Source organism: Tiliqua scincoides, chromosome 3 (genome assembly GCF_035046505.1).
Source record: "Tiliqua scincoides isolate rTilSci1 chromosome 3, rTilSci1.hap2, whole genome shotgun sequence".
NCBI lineage: Eukaryota > Metazoa > Chordata > Lepidosauria > Squamata > Scincidae > Tiliqua > Tiliqua scincoides.
The window spans coordinates 4,504,283-4,527,472 of record NC_089823.1 but is presented as its reverse complement, the minus strand read 5'-3'; the positions used below and the strand labels follow the sequence as shown (position 1 = coordinate 4,527,472).

Here is a 23,190-nt window from a genome sequence, read left to right as displayed (position 1 = left end):
ATGTAGGGCACAATCCTATGCATGTCTACTGAGATATAAGTCATATGGTGTCCAGTGGGGCTTACTCTCAGGAAAGCGTGGATAGAATTGCGGTAAGGCTGCAATCCTATGCAGACTTATCTGGGAATAGGTCCCATTGAGCAGGATGGGACTTACTGCTGTGTAAATATGCATAGGACTGTGCTCTTAGTTAACCAGGATATCCACCCATGATTTAAACCTGGCTAACTAATTATGGTTAGAACAAGCCACAGTTCCTCAAGTGTGCATGTAATACAGGCCTGTGGCTTGTTCTAAAACAAAAGTGGGTACTTTAAATCTCTTATGCATGAGAGAGTTGGGGAGAGGAAGGGGCACATGTGCAAACTGACAGTTCAGATAGACTTGTTCTCATTGAGCATAGTGTTTAGTGTTATGTCTACACTGAGACTTAATAGTCAATTGACGATATTTAAATGAGACATAACATTTAAATTTTATTTTTTTTAAATCTGCCTTTTTAGAAACACTTGACTCACATTTGGTGCAGGAGAGAGAACTTGTCCTTCGCTAAAGGCCAAACTGGATGATATGCTCCTATATCATCCCTGCACGTCAAATTTTTTAAATGTAGCTACTGTGCAGGGCCTTCATTCAGATCAGGGAGTAGAGTTGGGGGAGAGGGACTAACACTGCCTTGATCCTAATCTGAATCAGGCCCCCTTACAACCCCCTACAGCTGCCCTTTGCCAGTGGGGGGACGGATGGACGGACGGACTCAAATTGGAGCAAATGGAAGGCTTTATTCTGGGGCAAAGAATATGCATGGAAGGATCTAGATTGAAACTGGTGGGGTTAGATGTAAAGAGACTTAATAGTCAATTGACGGTATTTAAATCCCCACTGCCCCCCCATGTATGCTATTTACATAGGAAGAAGGAAGCAAGCACATGAAGACCACTGATGTGATTAAAACCATGTCTTGTTTGGTAAATGACACCTGTTCTCACAATGGTAAAATGGTTCCCCGCACACGGAAGCCTTCAGGTGCTTTGGATTTTAAAAAGCCACGTGGCAGCTGTTGATATGGTGTGAATCGGGCCTTTGTCGTTGCTCGGAACGCCCAGCGTGGTCCATTCTTCCTGTTTCACTTTTTTCTGTTCTCTGTCTCTCTTTGTTTTTTTGCCTTGCTCCCCTGTAGTTTCTCTGTGGCTATGCGTCCAGTGCTTTTGGCCAGTCACCAGCAACCACTCTGAAGGTAAAATAAATCAAAGAGTTCCCTTCTGTGGTATGTTCGCTTCTCCCGCCGTCCATTTGGTACCTGTATTGCATCACTATCACTACATTACAGGGTGAAAGTCAATCTGAGTGCAGTTCAATTAAGTTTTTATTTTCATTTATTTCCTATATGACCTCCATAGGCTCAAAATGATGCTCAGTATTTTTAATTTCAGCAAATTATTGTTCCAAGGTACAGGATTTTTCAATAGCATGCAATGCAAGTTCTTGGGGGGGGAGGAGTTCAATCAAACCAGAAGCAGCAAACAAAAAAAGACCATTGACAAACACAGGTGGTATTTCTGAGCAGATATGCTCATAAGGGATCATAAAACTTAATGATCATGTTTGACCTTTTATTTATTTATTTATTTATTTTTTAAATTAACACACACAAACATACAAACATATAACATACATTTAGGAGTTCTAAATACCATATACCATTATCAATTAACCATACTATATCTCCTAATCTACTTACTCATCCATTTCTGCCTCTTATTGATTTATCCATTTATTTATATAATATACAATAAATTTTCCCTAATGCCCTATGCTATATTTTCTAAATATTCACTTTCTACCAAGCATAAACTAACTTCAATTGCTTATTAATATTAAAACCAAATAATCTAATTACCAAAATTATCACCTCAGCTATTTCAACTCCAGTCTAATTACACTTTTCTTTTCTTTGACATAATAACCACATATAAAACAATTCTTCCACACATTTACATTTACATCTATCTTTTTTTAATACATTCTAATTCATATTTATCAGTTTCATACGTATTCTTTTTTTTTTCTTCAAATAAATTTGGGCCATTGTTATTAGCTGAATAAATCCTCCAATTTTCTTTAACCCTCAGATTACCCCTCAGGGTTCTTTTTCTTTCTCACTTTCCATTTTTTCTCTTGTAATATCTTTAATAATAATTTATCTCTATAACAGAATCTGATAGATCCACACTTTCTTATACAGGGTGTGTTCATTCTTCTAGTTAACTGGGATATATTTTCTCCTTGTTCCAACAAATTATGTGATTTGTGCACTCCTGTTACTCTGTCCATCTTATCTTTCTCAATCTCCATCAGTGCCTCTTCATCATCCTGTTGATTTTCCTCCTTGTCCGCTTTTTCACTCCCTTGTTTATCTTCTGCTTGTTTCTTCGCATCTTCCAATTGTTCCTTACAGACATCTGTCTGTTGGGAAAGAGTCTCCAGACTGGCTTGAATCTGCAAAGGCCAACTTAGCTGTTGTCGCTTCATAACAAGCAATCTCTCTGTATTAATCAAGATTTTCTGTATCCACATTTCTGGAACAGAATCCATTTTGCAATTTCTCTCCAGTCCACTAGATGTCCACAACATATTATTCTCCTCACTTCCACCACATCATTACTACTCTGCCACCCTCATTCCTTACATACCTCTTGCAGATAACAGTCCAGTGTGGTTAATGGAGAGAAAAACAAAACGCAAAACAGTCTCACCGTCTCTGGTGCAGAGAAAACAAAGCTCTTTCAAATCTAATGAGAATTGTATTTATATCCAATTATGTCCAAGAATAATTCTGGATTTTAGTTCACACCCAAGTTATAGTTGTAATTATAATCCACCACCAATTTATTCCACGACAGAGAAAAAGAGCACTTTCAACCTCCTTAAAAAGTCTCTTGTTAACTCCTCCAATATATCCAGGCTTTTAACCAAATCAGTCCATCAGAGCCAGGGACAATATTAACACTTGCTTATCTTAAATTTCCAGCTTAAACTTTATACTTCACGCTTTTTAATTTCCTCTATATGGCATCTCAGCACACAGCCAGCAGCTTGATTGAAGATCACTGCACCTCCCCCAATACTGTCACAAATGGTTAGATTTCTCTGAGAAGAAAGCCCCCCCCCCCGGGGTCGGGCTTTCAGTTTCCCCGATACCTGCACCAATGAAGATCTTGTCTCTCCTAACAAAGATCTTCAGGTCCTCTTCAGACCTGCAGTATTTGGGGGAAAACAAACTGTCTCCCAGGAGCTCCTGGGGACATGTCTGTTCGTCCACTGTTGGCTCCTCCTCCTCCCATGGTTGACTTTTTTTAAAAGCGTACATTGACCATTCTTCATTGCGACTGCTTCTCATTCTTTGCTTCTAATCCAACTGGCCGCTGTGTGTCTTCCTATGGGCATCAGGGATTGCCATAGCAAAAAGCAGGATGTTGAAAGTGGCATACATTTCCCTTGGCAAAATTGATTGGATGGTTTTGCTTTGGGACGCTGGTTGTTTATTTGGGTCTGGGAATGGAATTTAATTAGTTATCCTGAAAGTCTTATGGCACTCCCAAAAATGCAGCGTGACTCACTTGCTTGAGTGATCTGGAAGTATGTACTCTGCAAGCATCTCTGCATGGTCTGTTGGCTTTTTGCTTGTGGCGCAATGTGATCCAGATTATGTGGGTTTATTTTGGAGAGGGGGGGGATGCTCTATTGCAATGGGAGATTTGATTTCATAGTTGTTTGATGCCCTGAGACTCTGCAAGACGGCATGTGGCTTACTGTGTGTGAAAAGCATACCCTTCCGAAATCCTGGAATTGTTTTTGAAGCAAATACAAATGAAAAATTCAAGAGCAAACCCCCATTTTTTATTTGTTTTGCACGTCTTCCCATCATGTTTTGCCTAATGTGTGTTCTTGTGTAAACTAGACAAGTAATTTCCCTTGGGGTTGCCTGGTGTGAGATTTGGTTGTTTCAAGCAGCAATGTCAAAAAGCAGTGTAAACCTGTTGTGGCTAACGATGTGATTGGTAATTGCTGCCCACAGTCCAGGTCTGTATTCCTGGGTAAAGAAGAATCATGCAAACAGCAGCATATATGTATGCTGAAAGATGCAAATGCTGTACAGCAATAAATATAGATGCCAGTTTTCAAGGTTATTTAGTTGTGCACAGGGTGGAAACAGGATGGATCAGGCTGGGAAGAGCAAGGATGCAATTGGAGCAACCTAGCAGGTTAGGCTGAATGGAGCCAGGATAGAGCCAGGGAGGAATCTGGCAGGTCAGGTAGATAGAGCCACGGTGGGAACTGGTGGGGAAGAGAAGCCGGCAGAATTTGATTCCACTGGCTTTCCAGATCTCAGTACTATTTACTTAACTTTACTGGTCAGAACAGTACAATATTGGAAAGTTGACAGCTCTGCTTGGAGTTAATGTGCTTAAGATCAGCAAAAGACCGATGTAAGAACATAAGAACATAAGAACAGCCCCACTGGATCAGGCCATAGGCCCATCTAGTCCAGCTTCCTGTATCTCACAGCGGCCCACCAAATGCCCCAGGGAGCACACCAGATAACAAGAGACCTCATCCTGGTGCTCTCCCCTACATCTGGCATTCTGACTTAACCCATTCCTAAAATCAGGAGGTTGCGCATACACATCATGGCTTGTACCCCATAATGGATTTTTCCTCCAGAAATTCATCCAATCCCCTTTTAAAGGCGTCTAGGCTAGACGCCAGCACCACATCCTGTGGCAAGGAATTCCACAGACCGACCACGCGCTGAGTAAAGAAATATTTTCTTTTGTCTGTCCTAACCCGCCCAACACTCAATTTTAGTGGATGTCCCCTGGTTCTGGTATTATGTGAGAGTGTAAAGAGCATCTCCCTATCCACTCTGTCCATCCCCTGCATAATTTTGTATGTCTCAATCATGTCCCCCCTCAAGCATCTCTTTTCTAGGCTGAAGAGGCCCAAACGCCGTAGCCTTTCCTCATAAGGAAGGTGCCCCAGCCCCGTAATCATCTTAGTCGCTCTCTTTTGCACCTTTTCCATTTCCACTATGTCTTTTTTGAGATGCGGCGACCAGAACTGGACACAATACTCCAGGTGTGGCCTTACCATAGATTTGTACAACGGCATTATAATACTAACCGTTTTGTTCTCAATACCCTTCCTAATGATCCCAAGCATAGAATTGGCCTTCTTCACTGCCACCGCACATTGGGTCGACACTTTCATCGACCTGTCCACCACCACCCCAAGATCTCTCTCCTGATCTGTCACAGACAGTTCAGAACCCATCAGCCTATATCTAAAGTTTTGATTTTTTGCCCCAATGTGCATGACTTTACACTTACTGATGTCTCAGTCTAGAATCTCTGTGTGCTGATGGGCATAGTGGCATACCTAGAGGGGGTGCATTCCAGGTGGGGGAGCAAAACAGGGCCTCTGTTTTGCTCCCCTGCCCAGAATGGCTCTGAAGGAGAGAGGGAAGGGCCGCTTGCATGCTGTGGTGAAGCTTCCTGCAAAACTTAGTGCTTTGCTCCCCCTCTAGCTATGTCACTGGATGGGCACATGTCTTTGTGTAATGTGCACAGACCTCAGTTACAGAGATGTGACAGATGTTTCATCATATTTCTGGATAAATATGAAAGAATAATGACTAGCCAGACACTGTGTGATGAGGGGTTCTGAGTCTTTGCCACCAGGTGAACTCCAAGTGGAACAAACAGAATCTAAGTGCGGGCATGATTTTGAAATTGCCTTTGTTTTGGCACTCGCTGGCCAGAAATGGAAAATGAGCGCAGGTTCAGTTCTCATTAAGCATATGAGTAGAATCCTGTTTGTGTGTTTTGCCTTTTATCTCCTCAAGTAAAAGAGCCAGACTTGGCTTTTAAATGAAAGACAAAAACTCAGAGGGGTCTTGAAATCTCCCTCAGAGGGGCCAAGTCAGCAGAGACCACCTCTGGTGACAGCCCTAATTAAGACAATTAACACAACCCATTAATTAACAAGTATAAATGCTGACCCCAAAACATGAATGAACCAATTCCCAAACAACTTTTGATCACTTGACAGTGGGGTCTGTTATTCATCATTAGTTGGACAGCAGTCAGTAAGGGTCAACACAGACATTAAACAAAATTTGCAATGTGTTCTGGAGGGGTTTCTTTAAAAAGCAATCTGAGGAACATAGGAAAGCTGGACAAAATTGGAATGGAGTCAGAGAACCCTAGAGCGTTGCTTCTGCTGAAGTTCTGATCCTAATAACTGCTCCCCTGACCCTTCAGGCACTATTTTAAATCAGGAAAAAGTTCCCACTGCCTTTCATTTTTCTTTTGTTCTTATTCTTAAATGGGCAACATAATGTGCAGTGGCCCCTACTGGAAAGCTCCTTTCATTCTTTTAGTTTCTACTTTTCCAGGACTTTTCTTGTTTCTGATTAGCTGTCTTTTTATTTTCCTCTTTCCCTTTTATTCCAGTCTCTCTTTCTACAGGTCTTCTACCTGCTACTGCATGGGAATTGATGATATTTGCTCATTGCCTTAAGTCTATCCTTAGCTTAACTTTAAAAGGGTTCTGGTTCAGGGAGGGCAAATCTATCAATGACTATTAGTTGAGATGACTAAATGGAACCTCCATACTCAGGGCATGTGGTAGAGCCCCTGTGTTGCATATACAACAGATTCATTCCCAGTGTAGATCCATGGATCAGATCGACAGGTTATAGCTACGCTCCAAGTGTTGATCAAAAATCAGTTTTAAACATTACACTGTGAGCCATTCCGATGTTCTATTTCCTTACCTGTGTTTTTTTAAAACTGTGCAGGGCTAGAAATGATGTACACACACATGCAGAAATGTAGTAGTACCAAGGCAGATGCTGGAGACATGCAATAGAGGGAAGCTGTCTCCTCTAGTCCCTGCGTGGAAATGTCCAGGGGGGTCTGGTTGGCCACTGGTGCACCTCTGACCCCTTCAATAGAATCTGCATTGTATCAGCAGCAGATTGCGAAGGGTTTGAGGGGGCAGGGTATTCAGACTGACTTTTACCCTGTCTGCCTCCCCCACCTCCCTCCAACCTGCCAATAACACAATCCTGCGTCGCCATGCTCAAGCAAGAAACAGAGTGTTGCCCTCCTACCATACTCCTCACATGCTGAACTTAAAATGGAAGTGCTGGACTTCTGCTTTCATTTTCAGAGACAGTGTGGAAGTCCCACGCTTCTGGGTTTCACGGCTAGGAACACAGTAATATTTGTTATGCAGCCATACTGGGGAGGGGTGCGATCTGATGGCTCAGGAGAGGCAAGTAAAAATATTTCTCACTTGCCTTTCCATAGGCTGCCTGGCCATCGATACAACTCCTCAAAACTATGCCAGCTATTTCGGTGGCATAAGGTCAGGGTAGATCCAGGTGGGAAGAGGGCATGGGTTCTCAGCATGCACTGCTGCCACCAAGATCCACTCCCTACTGACCTTAATCCTTCCCCTGCCTGCCCCTGCTGACACTGTACCTGAGCATCATGGCTCCTCTGGCAGGTGTGCAGAGTCTCCCTCCATTTCCACCAGTGGCTCCAGAGTGCACAACAGCAGCGCACCTTTCACACTGCCATAAAATGATGGCAAGCAGGTTGTGAGATCCACTGCCGTAGGCTCTGCGGTGGTTTGGGCTGTAAGGAAGGTCGTGTTCAAGCCCTTAATAGGCTTCATAAAATCAGTCCGTGCCACAGTTCAGCTGCCACTCTGATGAGTTGAAAAGTCTAAATCTGCTGCCCAGAGCCCATCCCTCTACACAACAATGCCAGTCCTAGTTGCAGAGGGTGTTCCTTATGACCCAGCTCAAGGGGTCATGCTGCTGCTGCTGTTCATGTTATCTTTTCATTTCCTGACACTGATCCCTAGCGCTGCTGGTCTTTTTCCAGGGGGCAGAGACCAGGAAGCGCTCCCCAACTCTCAGCAGCCAATTCAAGCGCTCTCTGGAGCTGTTGATGAGAACCCTCAGCGTCTGCCAGCCTTTCTTTGTCCGGTGTATCAAACCCAACGAGTACAAGAAGCCCATGGTAAGTTGGATTTGCTTTATTTTTATTCTGCCAAAAATGTTAATAGCCTCTCTCTAGGCCTTGCAGCAGTGCTTAGAAATCTGCCCTCGACATGCGAGTCACCTTCTCCTGGCTGGTGACCAGTGGAATAGCTAGAGGGTGTGCAAAGCACTACGTTTTGCAGGGAATCTCATCCATTCTGGGCAAACACCTCTGTTTTGCTCCCACCACCTGGAACGGCTCCGAAAGGGAGCGGCCGCTTGTATGGTGCAATGCACCAGGACGCAGATTGTGTCTGTTGTCTTGTGTGCTCCCTGGGGCATTGGTGGGCCACTCTGAGATACAGGAAGCTGGACTAGATGGGCCTTTGGCCTGATCCAGCAGGGCTCTTCTTATGTTCTTAGTGCTTAGCACCCCTCAGTTACACCATTGCTGGTGACTCCTATTAGCATCATGTTGGCCACTATATTGGTTGAGTCTCCTTCCCCTTCAGAGATTCATACCTGTCCTGTGTGTCACACACACACACACACCCCTGGCCAGCCCCAATATTTGGAGCTTGAATGTCAAATATCTATATGAATACCCACAATCACATCCTTGCACTACATTTTGCCATCCAACCAGGATATTCTGGGGTCCTGTCTGTCTGCTGTGTGGGACCAGTGTTGTCCTGTGAATGGATTTGGACCCGAGTTTAAATCCTGTCTCTGGAATAGACTTATTGGGAGATCTTGGGGAAACGATTCTTTCTTACCCTCAGTCCTCCTTCTGTAAAACTGAAATCTGATGCATGTTTATTCAGATGCATGTCCACTAAAATTTGATGAAACTTTCCCTTGATAAAGTACCTACAATGCTGCATCCTTAATACCCTGTCACAGTGGGTTGTTCTGATGGGGATTTAAGGATTGCAAAGCAGGGTGCAAGCTAGAGGTGCTGAAGAAATCATAAATAAATAGTAGCATAGTCCACTTTAGCAGCCTTGTTAAAGAACTCTCTGCATTTGCGGATAATATGAGATCAGGACTTCAATCCTGGACCCACTTACCTGATCGTAAACCCCATTGATTACAACAGGGATTACTTCTGAGTAAGCATGCATAGGATTGCACTACATGTTGCACAATCAGTTAAGTAGAAAATATCATATGCATATTAAATGGTTATTTCACCCTTGCAAGGATACTCATTTTCCTGTTAAATTTGATTTTTTTTTAAACTGCTCATTTTTTTTCACTTTTAGACATTTGTGACTTATAGGCAGAACCTAGCCAATATTAAATTCAACTTATTGAGAGAGATTTTAACCTGAATTATGCCCATGGTTTGCAGACAACCTGTAGAGAAATAGGCTTTGTTTGCTTTAAAAATGTACTCTGCTCTGAAATATTTTGACCAGGAGAAGAATGGATTTGTTCCACTGTGCCAAAACTCTAAAGTAGATTTCAGAAACGATCGTGAATTCTACAGTCTGCTCTGGGTGCACTCATGGGCTGCAGTCCTGTGGAACTTACTTACAGTGAAACTTCTGAGTAAACATACATAGGATTGCACTGTAACTGTCGTAATGGCCCAGTCAGACTTGGAAAAATTGAGCATTCTAACAACTTGTAATAGCTCCATGTATTCTGAGTCCATTTTAGACTCGGTCATGCCCTGTTGATATCACTGGGAATATGGCAGGGTCTGATCTCTCCTGCAGCTCTTGGAGAGCTACCGAGACCAGTGGCGTAGCTAGAGGGGGTGCAAAGCACTAAGTTTTGTGGGAAGCCTCACCATGGCATGCAAGCGGCCCCTCCCCTTTGGAGCTGTTCTGGGAGGTGGGAGTAAAATGGAGGCAAATGCCTCATTTTTGTTCCCACCACCTGGAATAGCTTGAATGGGGAGGGGCTGCTTGCACTCTGCTGTGAGGCTCCTACAAAACTTAGTGCTTTGCACCCCCTATAGCTACCCCACTGGCCGACAACCTCACTCTCATCTGGTGCCTTCCATCCTACCCCACTTACCTTCATTTATAGGAATATCCCACACCCCACTAATCCTTTGATGGTGAGAAAATTCAATTTTTAAAAAATCCTGTGCAGTGTTATTGTTTTTGCTGCTGTTTTGGCACCGTATGTTCCCCCCTTTTTGGTTACCTCTTCTGCTAGATTAGTCACCCAGAAAACCCCAACCAGTCAGGGGCCAATCAGTGAATCAGGTTTGGTGATATCAGTGTTTCCCAAATGTTTTGGCTTTGGGACCCACCTAAAAAAAGTTTCACTTTACCAGCCACTCAGACCTCTGTGGCTATAATGGTGATTGGGAAGTAGAGCTCCCCCTCCCCCCAAAAGCAGACTGTCTAACCCTTGATGCACATAGCCTAATCTACCCTGTCCATTTCACGAACCACCAAAAATTGGAACGTGACCCACTGTTGGACCACAGACCCACTGTTTGGGAACCACCAGGCTACACCAATAACAAACCAAACCAACTGAAAGAGCAGACAATGTAAGTGAATAGGCAAAAAAATTTTCCAGACATTACAAAAAAAAATGGCACTTTTTTGACACGGCTGAAAATGTTTGTGAAAAAAATAGTGAGTGCTTTTGGTTCAGGTCTAAAACATTCTCAGGTCCGGCAAGTACCATGGGATACAATATTTTGTGTTCTCTTTAATGCAGGACATTATCAGTTGCTCCCCATTACATGTCATGACCAACACTTTTTCGTGTTAAAGTTGCTGAGCAAACAAAAAGAATGAATTGTATTAAAATGGGAAATCGACTGTACATGTGCTAGATAGTAAAATAAAACATTTGTTTTCTGAGAGAAGATTTTCTTCCTGAGTCCAGTGAGTGTTGACAGTTACAGGAAGCTTTGTATGTTGTGTTATGTTCACTGGGACATTTATTATTTCATTTTAAGCAGTACACGGGATTTTTGTGCTTTGTAGTCAAAGAGGAAACAGATTTTGTTTTCATATAGGTGTCCTCTTTATTACTAAGTGAATCTTCCTGGTCCAAATGGTTTTTGGAGCTGCAGTCCTGCAACAGCCAAATTGTCACTGGAGGCAGTGAGAGCTAGTGGCTGGAGCATAGAGGCTTTATGGACTTCAGGGACATGCAGTGGGTGGGGAGGCAGGTGAGGCAGAGTCTCCCCACCAGAGTCCTTCGAAAAGCACTGCCACTGTTTGAGGCATGCAAGTACTTACAACCCATGTGCTCTGCCTTTTAATTGGCCTTTCGCTGACTACAGCACTATTTCAGCTGTCCTCTCCAGTGGTGTACCAAGGTCATTTGGCACCCAGAGCCCATAAATTTTTGGCAATCCCCTCATGATCCCCTCATAAAACCAAAAGTAGGTATGTGCAAGCTCTTGGTTTTAGAGGCAGGCTGCCTGATTGCCAGGTGCAGGGGAGGGCACAGGTTGTATCTGTTGTCTTGTGTGCTCCCTCAGGCATTTGATGGGCCACTGTGAGATACAGGAAGGTGAACTAGATGGGCCTTTGACCCGATCCAGCAGGGCTCTTCTTATGTTCTTATGATAAAATGAAATAAACAATAATAATGACCAAAGAAGAAGCACAGACAGTGAACATTTTGTTTTATTGAATGTTGTGTATTCACAACTGGGGGCCAGAAGTGATACCAGACCGTGAAAGATCCATCTGAAATGTTGTGTGGTTCTTGAAAGATAGAACCTTTCTATAGACAGACCCTGCACATGCCTGATCTCGTCTGATCTCGGAAGCTAAGCAGGGTCAGGCCTGGTTAGTACTTGGATGGGAGACCGCCTGGGAATACCGGATGCTGTAGGCTTATACCATAGTCTTTCGAGACTGAAGGTTGCCAACCAAATCTGTCACCCTTGCTGTTGCCGCCATCTTGAGGTGACCTCTCGGATACCCTCCTGCAGCCTGGCAACCCCCCCAGCCATCCTCTTTGTACACCACTGATCCTCATACTAGGAAGTTCATTAACTGCCAAAGGATCAACTTCCAAAAGCTGACAAGATTTGGGAAACTGTTGAATCAGAATGAGTTTTTTTTTGAAAAAAATGTTCCCTTCTTTAACATCGGCAGGCCAAAGAAATAAGCACTCAGAAGGACCGCTAGATTATGTTCTATGCTCTTTAGTGGCATAGCCAGTCGATAGCAACAGGGCTGCTGAGAATTTTGTTGTGTTCCTGGAGGTGCAGATTGTTTGCCATGGTTGCAGTTTATGTTAACAGTGATTTATTCCCTGAACGGCGTAGGTGAAGTTCATGTCATTGTGGCTTCATTTCTGTTCTGTGCCTGATGAAGGTTACATCAGTTATTGTAACTGTATTTTTTAAAAGTTCAGCAGTTCGCTTTGCAAGCTGTAAAAGGGTTCTCAGCGAAGACCCCTCTTCCTTTCTGCAGTTGTTCGACCGGGAACTCTGTGTCCGCCAGCTGAGGTACTCTGGGATGATGGAGACCATCCGGATCCGCAGAGCTGGCTACCCCATCCGCTATACTTTTGTGGAGTTCGTGGACAGGTACCGCGTACTCATGCCAGGAGTAAAGCCAGCCTACAAACAGGTATAATAACTCCCTTTAAATAAATCTCATTTCCCCAGCCACACCTACATTTGCTCTGATGGGTTCTGTTTTCCTGGGTGTGAAATTTAACACATACAGTGCACTGCAAATCGTTGAATTCTAAAATGGCTAGCATTTAGAATCTCATGGAACTTGCACTTTGCTAGCAAAGCATGGTGTATCAGTTACCATCATCAATTTTTTCATTGGTGATTGTCAGTCCTTGCCACACATCCATTTGATTGGTACACAGACGTAATGAACATTTTGTACACTAGGGACTGTTGACAGAATTTGCACCTGGAGATATCTGGTAAATGCAGGGACATGGTATTTGTGATTATCAAGAGTCCCGTTTCTTCTAGGAGGACCTGCGTGGAACATGCCAGCGCATAGCAGAAGCCGTGTTGGGTAAAGATGATGACTGGCAAATTGGCAAGACAAAGATTTTCCTGAAGGTAAGATGGCAATGTGTAAGCAGAAAGTATCTGCAGCTCTGGGCATGCCCAGAAACAATGTGAGTGTCAAATAACAGGTTGGCCCTGGAATGCAGTGGTGGGAACCATTTGGACCTCAGTGTCGGTGGTGAGACAGAAAGCAGCAGCGCTTGTGCTTCCAGACACTGTTTCCCTGGTGACTGGAGTTGCTATTGTACCCCCAGAGGGGAGTGGATGGGAAAGATATTTTTAAGATTCATGGGGATTCACTGCTTCAGTGTCTACTTAAGCCCCTTGGTTCCCCCTGCACTGATCCTGTTACACCGTGCCTGAATTAGCAGAAACAAATTCAGTATTGTCCAGTACAATCTCTGGGTGGATTGCAGGTGATGGTGCTCTGCCTGAAACTGCTCCTCACCCACATATTTCACAAGACATGTGTAGTCTGGCACTGCGCTTTTTTTCTAGCGATCACCGACTGAGGAGGACTTTAAACCCTTCCTTTTGTCCTGGTCCCAATTCAGGTTGAGGGAGACCTGCAGAGTTGCTTTCCTGAAAACCACATTTACACCAATAGGAGCAAATCTCAGGGGGTGGGAATAGCAGTCACTGGGTGGGTAGTGGTTTGGATCAGGCCCATGACAGGAGAAAGGATCAAAGCTATTGTCCTTCTTGCCACGGTTCCAGTCCTAAGTGGGCTCCCCAAGACTTTTATTTAAACTCAGAAAAATGGTGCATTTATTGTAATAAATAAATGGCCTTCAGTTTTTATGTCTGGAGCTCTGAACTCTGTTTGGAAAACAAGAAGGGTCTCTTAAACCTATGCAAATGATCAGACTGTGTCAAGACTCATTTGTGAGGGAAGGGGATCGCACCATCTGGCCCTGGTGGCCCATTCCTGATGGGATTTTTGGCTGGGCTGGCTTGTTAAGTGAAGCAGGAGTCCAAAAAGGAGATCTGACCTCTGGCAGCTCTGACAGGAGGCTGAAGAGGTCTGACTGGATACTGACACCCAAGCAGCATCCTCTGAGATCTTCTCTCCCTGAACTTCACTGAGTGTTGATCATTGATTGTAGGGTTCCCAAGGGAGTCATTCAAGTCTGTGGAAAGGTGGCAGAGTGATGCTGTCACATGGGCCATGGAAAGGGTGTTAGATGTGGCTATGGAGATATATGGGGATTTTGGGTGGAGTAGAGCCTCTTTCCTCTTTCTTTATATACTTCCACTCTCTTGCAAATCTGTTTCTCTTTGTTTTTACCTGTGCCTTCTGTAGGAAGTCTTTGTCGTTTCTTAGGGAGTTGGCAACATTTGCATACAATGCTATGTCACTGGCACCAGTTCCAGCGACACTCAGCAGAGAAACAATTCTTTTTGTATGTGTTGCCACTGGAGTGTAATCTGTATGCTTACTTTTAAATGTATGTCCCTCATCCATTTCTTAGATAACAGTGAAGTTTCCACTCCAGGGAGTGCTATCGGGGCCTTGCAGCTGTTCAAGCAGGAAAGGGGGAAGTGAGCAGGTCGAAAGGGCAGCAAAGGGTTGGCTCAGGCTAGAAAACACGTGAGGTTGAGTAGGAGCCTTTGCATCACTGGCCGAGAAAAAGCCCCTAGAGAAGAAGCTGTTCAACCAGCGGCCAGAGATAACTGGCTGGTCACTTTGTTTCCTTTTAGGATCACCATGACATGCTGCTGGAGATTGAGAGGGACAAGGCAATCACGGATAAGGTGATCCTCATCCAGAAAGTGGTCCGTGGATTCAAAGACAGGTATGAAGCGTGACTGGATCCTGGTTCAAGGTTGACCGCTTGCCTGCATTTCTGATAGCCTTGAAATTATTGTGGGTCACATCATGAGGGCCAGGATGATGTAGTGATTCAGAAATTGGACTTGGGCCTGGAAGATCTAGATTCAAATCCCTGTTCAGCCAGGAAGCTTCCTGGGTGACCATGGGCCAGTCACTGTCACTCAGCCTCACCAACCTCACAGGGCTTTTATGAGGACAAAAGGAGGGAAGGAACCATGTATGCCACACTGAGCCAGGGCAGAGTGTGTATACTAAGAGTTCCCTGGCAGTGCCTCTCACCTTCTCCAGTACGCCATGTGAAGTGAGAATGAGAGTGGTAGCCCTCTTTTGTGCTCTTTGTTAGGCCTCAGGGCCCAGCAAATGTCTGACCTTGCTGTATCTTTCTCTGTATCTGTATCTTTCTCTGAGGTTAGGGCAAGTAGGACCAGTGGGGTTCATCCTGCCTTGTTAGCCCTGGTCATTCACAGGATGTTCAAGACTGGACCTCAGCCAGGTCAATTGGAAGGATTATATACGGTTCTTTAGCCAATCAGAAGTTGAGGCTTGAAACCAATGTCATGCAGAATGGCAGAGGCAGGCGGGCTGAGTTCAGCCAGTGCTTGCTAGAACTTCCAAGTTAGCCAAGGCTTCCGTCTACAGGAGCTAGCAATAGGGAGTTGCTAGAAAACAGTAGAGCAGTGGTTCTCACCCTTTTTAGCCCGGGACCCACTTCTGAGAATGGCAATCTGTCTGGGGCCCGCCGGAAGTGATGTCAGCAACCTGGAAGTGACGTCATAGCCAGAAATGATATCATCAAACAGGAAGTGACATCACTGTGATGTCAGAGCCAGAAGTGATGTCATCAGGCAGGAAGTTCCTGTCTAGAAACTCAAACTGTAAATGACAAGAGACAGTATTCCAGCTCAGAAGCTTCTTCCAATTCTCCCTGCCCTCACTACCATTGCTATCAAGCAAAAAATAAAACATCTGGAACAAAATATTTGTGTATATATTTACTACTGTTTTTATTTACAAGATCTCAAGCTACTTCTTGTATTGCACTTGAAACTAACAAACATTGATGTGGCTATTGATACTGTGCACAGCATTAGCCAGAAACAAGTGCACCCTACTCATGCACCTCAAGAAGTAGCTTGAGTTTTTCTAAATAAAGGAAATAAAAAAGTAGTATCCCCCTCAGAAGGAAGATAAGCAGGGATGCTACCCCTCATCTCCCCCAAGCCCAAGCACATCTACTCAGAATTGACTCCCATTATTGGCAATGGGGCTTACTCCCAGGTAAGAGTAGACAGATTTGCAGCCTAAGAGAGAAGTAAGAAGAGGGGAAGGGTGCACATCAGAGAAGCAGCTGGGGGAGCAGCACTCTCCCTGGGTGCTCCTCCCCACATGCCAGGCTTGCCCTCCCTCCTCCCCCCCACTCCTGGCTGCTCTCTTGGCAGCCAGGCAACCAGGGATCCCCACTCACCCCAGCAAAGATATAAAGAGAGGACGTGCTAGCCGGGGCAGGAAAGGATCGTGGCTTCCAGGCGATTTCAGAGAGGGAGAGAGGTCGTGATGCAGAGGACAAGAACGGCAGTGGGGTGGTGGCGGTGGTGATGCTGCTTTCAAGGCAGGCTCACAACAGGGGAGATCACGCGGGTCTGCCTCTACTCACCCAAGCCCTGTGTCCAGGTCTCCGCCTACACTCTCCAGCCCAGTCCAGCTGCAGGGGGGGAGCTGCTCTGTCTTGTAACCCCAAGGCAGCCCATCCCGTCAAGGCAGCCAAGCTGACAAAGGTTGGTGGGGAGAAACCTGTCTCCTGGTCCTTCTTTGCCTGCAGTCCAAGCCTGCACTCCGTGATTGACCCCCCTGAGGGAAGCCTCCGAGTGCAGAGGGAGGTCCAGCTGGAAAGCAGCAGTATGCTTTCTGGGGAAAAGCGGCACACTGCTTTCTTTGCACATGTGCAGGCTGCTCTTAGTTACGTCACAATGCCAGGAAGCTTAAAATGGCGATGCCCAGGCTTTGCCCACTTCCAAAATGGCGCCGCCTAGGTCTTTTGCCATCTTCCAAGATGGCTGCCGTCAGCTTCTCACGACCCACCAGAAATCGGATCGCGACCTGCCGTGTGGGTCCTGACCCACAGTTTGAGAACCACTGCAGTAGAGAATTGGGTGATTTGGGACATAGTTGTGAACATCCATGAGTTAAGATTGCTTTGGAGAACTGTGTGTGTGTGTATGAGAGAGAGAGAAGCAAAGAATTCTAACAGACATTCAGTGCCATGATGTATGTCAGATAAAACTGCATGAGACTCTAGCAAAAGGGTATATTTACACAATATGGAGTAGACAACATAGATGTGCCACTGAAACAACATTCAACAGAGAGCCAATCTCAGGTGTCTGTACTGCCTGTGACCTGGGAATCCCTGAGAATCCCAGAGCCAATCCCAGGTCTCTACTGCCTGCGTACATTGTCTCCAGGGTGGTTTCTCATATAGCACAGTATCCTTTGGGCAGCCAACTCCCAACCACAGGGTTCTCTCTTCCTGTGAAAGGCAGATGCACAGACAGACAGACAGAGACACAAATAAAGCTCCATCAGTTTTCTTCAAGGACTTCATCCCAGAAAGAAGAAAGAGGAGGCAAACAATGAGCTATTTCTTACGGACTTATCCCACAATATCACTGAATACACACAAGTCAGATTTGAGGGTACATGTTAACATTTCCAATAGGCGTTTTCCAGCAACAGAGTATTCGCAAATGCCTGATCCATGTTTGGATGCCTCAGAGTGAAGTAACCTTCAACCATGTTCAAACATCCTTTGGCAGACTTTTCTTCCAGAGTTCAGGAAACAGCAATAAAATGACGAATAAGTCATGTGTTTTTGAGCCCAAAGCCTGAATGCTTTCTGCCAACAATATCTTTACTTATTAACTTAAAGATAAAGTGGAAGAGCCCTCAAGTCTTTAGCAAGATCCCGAATCCCGTTGTCTTTCTCCAGACGTTCCTTGAATCAGTGCATGAACAAGGGAAAGCTTTTAGTTACTTCTCAACAATAAGCATAATCTCTCCTTAGCAAAGAGTATCCTTAGCTAAGGTAAATGTTGGCTACACAGACAGTCGGCCTTGAGTATGACAGAAAGCTTTTACCTGTCATACAAATTGGAAGCTTCTGTCTTTAGGAAACTTCTGAATTGAGGAGGTCATAGATTCTGAATATCGGATGTAATATGAGGATATAAATACAGTGTACCCCCAATATCTGCGGAGCTGGCATCCGTGGATTTGACTCACTGCAGATGCCATGTTTACTGGGAGAAAGCCACTTCCATTTTGCTCATCAAACTGATTGAGTGGGTTTCTAAGCCCTCGTAGAGACCTTCTGAGACCCGTGGAGGCCCATGGAAGCTTCAGAAGGCCTCCCAGAGACATCAGAAAGCCTGTTCATCAAACCAGAAGTGGCTGCGGCTTAGCGTATCCTGGGAGGGAGGTCCTGAAATGGATCTCCCATAGATAAAAAGGGCAGATTATATCAATTGTGGAAACACAAGTGTCGTCCTCCCCACTTGTTCACGTTTTCAAATTTCCACTTAAAACCTGGTCCAGCAAAGCTATATAAGACAGTGTATATCCATCTCCCATCTCTTTAATTTTGGGAAACAGCCATGGTACGTTGGAATGTGCAGTTTGCATTGGGACTGTGGCATTAGGGAGTTCCCCCTGCATTTTGCTGCTGTATATTCCCCATAATACTGTTCTTTGTCCCTTTTGGGAAAACCTGTGTGAACAGGATTGCACCCTCAGTCCATGGTTGCTATTTGCCAAAATTTAAAGGAACAAGAGAAAACCAGTGTTGGCAGCACTCTCAGGCAACTACCCCCACCTCCACTATGGAGGCCAAAGACTGGCTGCCATTTTTCTCCCGCAATGCTCCCAACCTAGCATCCTTCCAGGGCATTATCGGGTAAAATGCCTCTCACCTTAATAGCAGCCATCCGAGGGAGGGGGGCACCATTTCTCCTCACTGTTTCCTGGAAGAACACTGTGTTGGAGGCATTGTGGGGATCTCTATTACTGTGGCTATCACCTGAAGCAACAACAAAAAATAAAAGCAGGAAAGAAAAGACCTGCCACCAAAGCAAGCGCCCTTGCAGCCTTAGGAGGAGGAGACCACAGAGGCCTCTCTGAAGCCTGTAGCCAGCCCTGGATAGGGGATCTAATCCGGCATTTGTGTCACCTCATCTAGTTTGGCCCTAGGGCACCTAAAGCAAGGAACCTGTGAATTGGCTCTCCCCTCTCTGTGAACTGACAGCATTCAACTAGAAGGTTACCTTGCCTTTTCTTCGATTAGAAAAACCCGCATATTATAATGCTTGTAAATGCAGAGGAGAAGCAATGGCTACCAGGCACTTGAATTTTTCTTTAGGTACAGTATGAGGGTCTTGACGTACAATATGGTAATCATATGCTTGAAGACCTGCAAGGAAGGGTGAATTACTGTCATTGCTAAACGTTCAGAATGCTGTATGTGACTATCAAGGGTTTGTACACTGGGAAGGCAAACGTGGATTCTGTGATTTACATTCAGGGTGGCTACAAAAACCATTTCCAGTATATGCTGCTCTTGCCACCACCCTCAAACTCTTTCCTTCTGCTTAGTCCTGGAGAAAATAAGCTGGGGAGGGGGCTCAGTTATAGTGAAGGCTGCTCCATAGTTATCTACTTTTTTGTTAAAATCTCTTAAGAATTGGATTTCTTCTTAGGCCAGGGCTTTAAAAAAAAATGAACAAGAGACTCACATAGAAAAACCGTCTGCAATCTGTTCGTAGGTCTAATTTCCTAAAAGTGAGGAATGCAACTCTGATGATTCAGCGAAATTGGAGGGGTCATAATTGCCGGCGGAACTACGGGGCTGTAAGTATGACAGGAGCACAAGCTCCAGGTCAGACCGCTGGTCTATTAAGACATCATTCTTGGGTGTGGGGTTGGGTGGGTGGGAGGGACAAGGTCTGTTAAGGCTGCAATCTTAAGCACTCTTACCTGGAGGAGCAGCCCAATCCTGAGCTGCCCAGCATGCAAGGCAAAATGCCTACCACGGCATCCAATACACGCCGGGCAGCCTGTGGCGGCTTCTCAGGGGAAGAGGACTTTTGTTCCCTTACTCCGGGCAACGGAAATAGCCCCACAATGGGGCTACTCAATTCTGCAGCAGCTCTTGAGCCAGCACTGAATCAAGGAGTCCCATGTCAGGCTGCAAAACTTGACGCGGGGTTCGGGATCTGGTGGAGCTGAGCTCTGCTGGTCCCAGCCCCCTCTTATCCTGTTCCCTCCCATGCCAAACATCGTCCTGCCCTACCCCCACCTCCCCTGCCCCAGAACTCCTCCCCCCACATCCCCAATCACCTCTTTGTTACCCAGTGGTTTGGACCAGCTGCTGGGCGGCAGACCGCAGGCCCAGTGCCAGAGCTGGCCCAGCGCAGGCTCATACTGGCCTAGCTCCAGCACTGGGCCCATTGTAATAGTCACAGATGTGCCTTATGGCACATTTGTGACAGTGTGTGCTGATGGTGAGCCGGCGCACAGGGTTCTAGATCGGTCCTTAAGTCCCATAGAAATTGGACTTTCTTGCTTTTGAGTAGACATGCACAGGAATGTGCTGTAAACGTAACTTGGTTGGTTGGTTGGCAACCTTCAGTCTCGAAAGACTATGGTATAAGCCTACAGCACCCGGTATTCCCAGGCGGTCTCCCATCCAAGTACTAACCAGGCCTGACCCTGCTTGGCTTCCGAGATCAGACGAGATCAGGCATGTGCAGGGTAACAGTTGGACTAGAAACGTAACTTAATACTGTGAATTATAGCCTGACTCTCTGCAGACTTTATTTGATGGGCCCTCCACCTGATATAGTTAGATAGTGGTAAATTAAAAAAGGACGAAGGCTAGAGGGGTCTGTTGATCTTTCAGATAAACATGAAATTTTTCCAATTGTGACACCAGGTGGTCATAGAAATATTCGTACAGCAAACCACTTTGTGGAGGACTTGCATTCCTCATCCTGTTTTCCTTTGTGCAGATGAGGATCGGCTTCCTGAGGCTACAGGCCCTCTACCGCTCCCGCAAACTGCACAAGCAGTACCACATGGCCCGCAAGCGCATCATCGAGTTCCAAGCTAGGTGCCGGGGATTCCTGGTGCGCCGAGCCTTCCGCCATCGCCTGTGGGCAGTCTTCACCATCCAGGCATATGCCAGGGGCATGATTGCTCGTCGCCTCTATAAGCGCTTGAAGGGAGAGGTGAGTGTCTTGTGAATGGCCCCTCAAAGCCAAACTAGATGTGATGCAAGGGTTTGGTGAAGTGTTTCCCTTAAAAAAAAAAAAAAATTAATGCAGCCACAGGGGACTCTGAATGTGCCTGGAGCAGTGAGGAAAGAAAGAGATTTAATCCCACAGTCTTTTTCCCCAAGCAAAGTTGCATCCCCCAAGCAGATTTCCCTTCCTTGGCAGAAAACATTAAGTCAATGTGTCATTTTCCCTGCAGGAAGAGAAGTAGCTGCAGGGAGGATGACAGTGCAAAATGGTCCATGGGGAAAGGGCTAAGGACCCATCTCCCCCACTGTAGCACTGTTCACATTCAGAGACCCCACAGCTACATGCAAGGATTTCACACCCAGTTTGGCCCAAAGTTCTTCCAAAATTCCATTCATCTCCTTCCTGGCCAGCATGGCAACCTGGTCAGTGTATGAAGTGGACTGCCAAGTCAGTCTGTCCCAGCAGTGCTTTAACATTACTTTCACCAGTATCACCGCCGCCTGGAAGCAGAAAAACTACGGCTGCTGGAAGAGGAACGGCTCCGGAAGGAGATGAGCGCTAAGAAAGCCAAAGAGGAAGCTGAGAAAAAACACCAGGTGGGTCCATGTGTTCCCTCTGTGTCCGTGGCCTTTGCCTGAGATGGTGGCAGGAACGTCTGTGCAAAGAGATGAACACACATCTGCTCCAAACTGGCTTCCAGTGCATTTGAGTCAGTGGCAGACCTGCCATTCACTTGATGAGGCAAATGCGCGGAGCCTCATGCACCTTTAGGACCCCGCAGAAGCCTCACTGAGTCTCCAGAAGGGGTTGGAAACTGTGCTTCCGGTTTTCTAGAAGCACAGTTTTAAAGTATTGGGGAACCTTCAGGAGGCTTCCCCAGTGCTTCCTGGGGGGGGGCGTGGGTGGGTGGCAGCATCCCACAGGAGGGCACCATCGCGGCCGAGGAGGTCCGCTACTGATTTGAGTGCCTGTAGAGGGAACTCCAATCACTCCACTGACCAAAGCATGCTTGCTTGTTCTTAGCACAGCTGGTTTACAAAGCAGGGTTTGGGGGACATCTCTTAAGAAGTTTGCTTCAAGGCACGTGATCATAAAGAGAGACTTTATTTACAGGAATATTCTTAGAGAGAGGGGTGGGAGCCTTACATACTTGCTATCTAGCTGGGAAAGAGATTCTGGATAAAAGAGGAGGAAGGAAGGATGGCCTGAGATTAGCAGTCTGAAGAGAGAAGAGGGGAAACCTCACATCCCATCTGGCTAGCACAGGAGTGTCCAAACTTTTTGGCAGAAGGGCCACATCATCTCTCTGACACTGTGTCAGGGGCCGGGGGGGGTTAATTTACATTTCAAATTTGAATACATTTACATAAGTTTACATAAATGAATATATTAGAGATGGAACATATGAATGAATAAAGGTCTGGCAATAGCTCAGGGCCTCTAAAAGACCTTGCACAAAGCAAGGCTGGCCTTTCCTTCGCTACCACTGCTGCATCACAGATGTGAAACAGCAAGCAGTGGAGGGAGCTCTCATCCCACAGCTCACATGAGAGGTAGAACTGCTGAGAGCAGTTGTGTCAGGCCAGCATGGGTTCCAGCAAGTCTCAGGAGGGCCAGAAGCTCATTGGAGACTGGGGGCTCCCTGTGGGCCTGATTGGGAGTCCCCGAGGGCCTCAAGCGGCCCCCGGGCCGGGGTTTGGGCACCCCTGGGCTAGCATATAGCTAATGAGCAGTGCAGGGTGCTTATGCAGAGCTGTAGAAGCTTTCTCCACTTCCAGCCCCTTCTCAAGAACATGTGCAAAGCTCCATAGAGTCATTTCCTGTCGTAGACACTTTTTCCCCTATAAATAACACATGCAGAGGGAGAGTAAATCCAAATTGGGACCACATCAGGGGACTTTAACTTCACTTTCCAGCTACAGTCCCAGTAGCTGGATTAATGGTAGCTGGATACAGTCTTGGTTAGGTTTCCCTGGAAAATAAGCTTGCAGGATCTTGTCTTGTGAGGATTCAGCATGAGGTTTACAGTCTT

At 45.8% G+C, this 23,190-nt stretch overlaps 1 protein-coding gene and 2 pseudogenes across 2 annotated transcripts in view; 2 read left to right on the top strand and 1 right to left on the bottom strand.

The window, feature by feature from the left end:
* Positions 1-23,190, top strand: part of MYO7A (myosin VIIA) — a 93,048-nt gene that overhangs the window by 36,874 nt on the left and 32,984 nt on the right. For both annotated transcript variants that reach the window (XM_066618974.1, XM_066618973.1), the window contains exons 14-20: positions 7,959-8,096; positions 12,466-12,624; positions 12,990-13,082; positions 14,733-14,827; positions 19,680-19,764; positions 20,925-21,143; positions 21,647-21,754. In XM_066618974.1, the coding sequence (XP_066475071.1) occupies positions 7,959-8,096; positions 12,466-12,624; positions 12,990-13,082; positions 14,733-14,827; positions 19,680-19,764; positions 20,925-21,143; positions 21,647-21,754 (897 nt within the window). The remainder of the gene's footprint in view (positions 1-7,958; positions 8,097-12,465; positions 12,625-12,989; positions 13,083-14,732; positions 14,828-19,679; positions 19,765-20,924; positions 21,144-21,646; positions 21,755-23,190) is intronic.
* On the top strand, positions 11,766-11,881 carry LOC136646266 (5S ribosomal RNA; annotated as a pseudogene).
* Positions 20,566-20,687, bottom strand: LOC136647029 (5S ribosomal RNA; annotated as a pseudogene).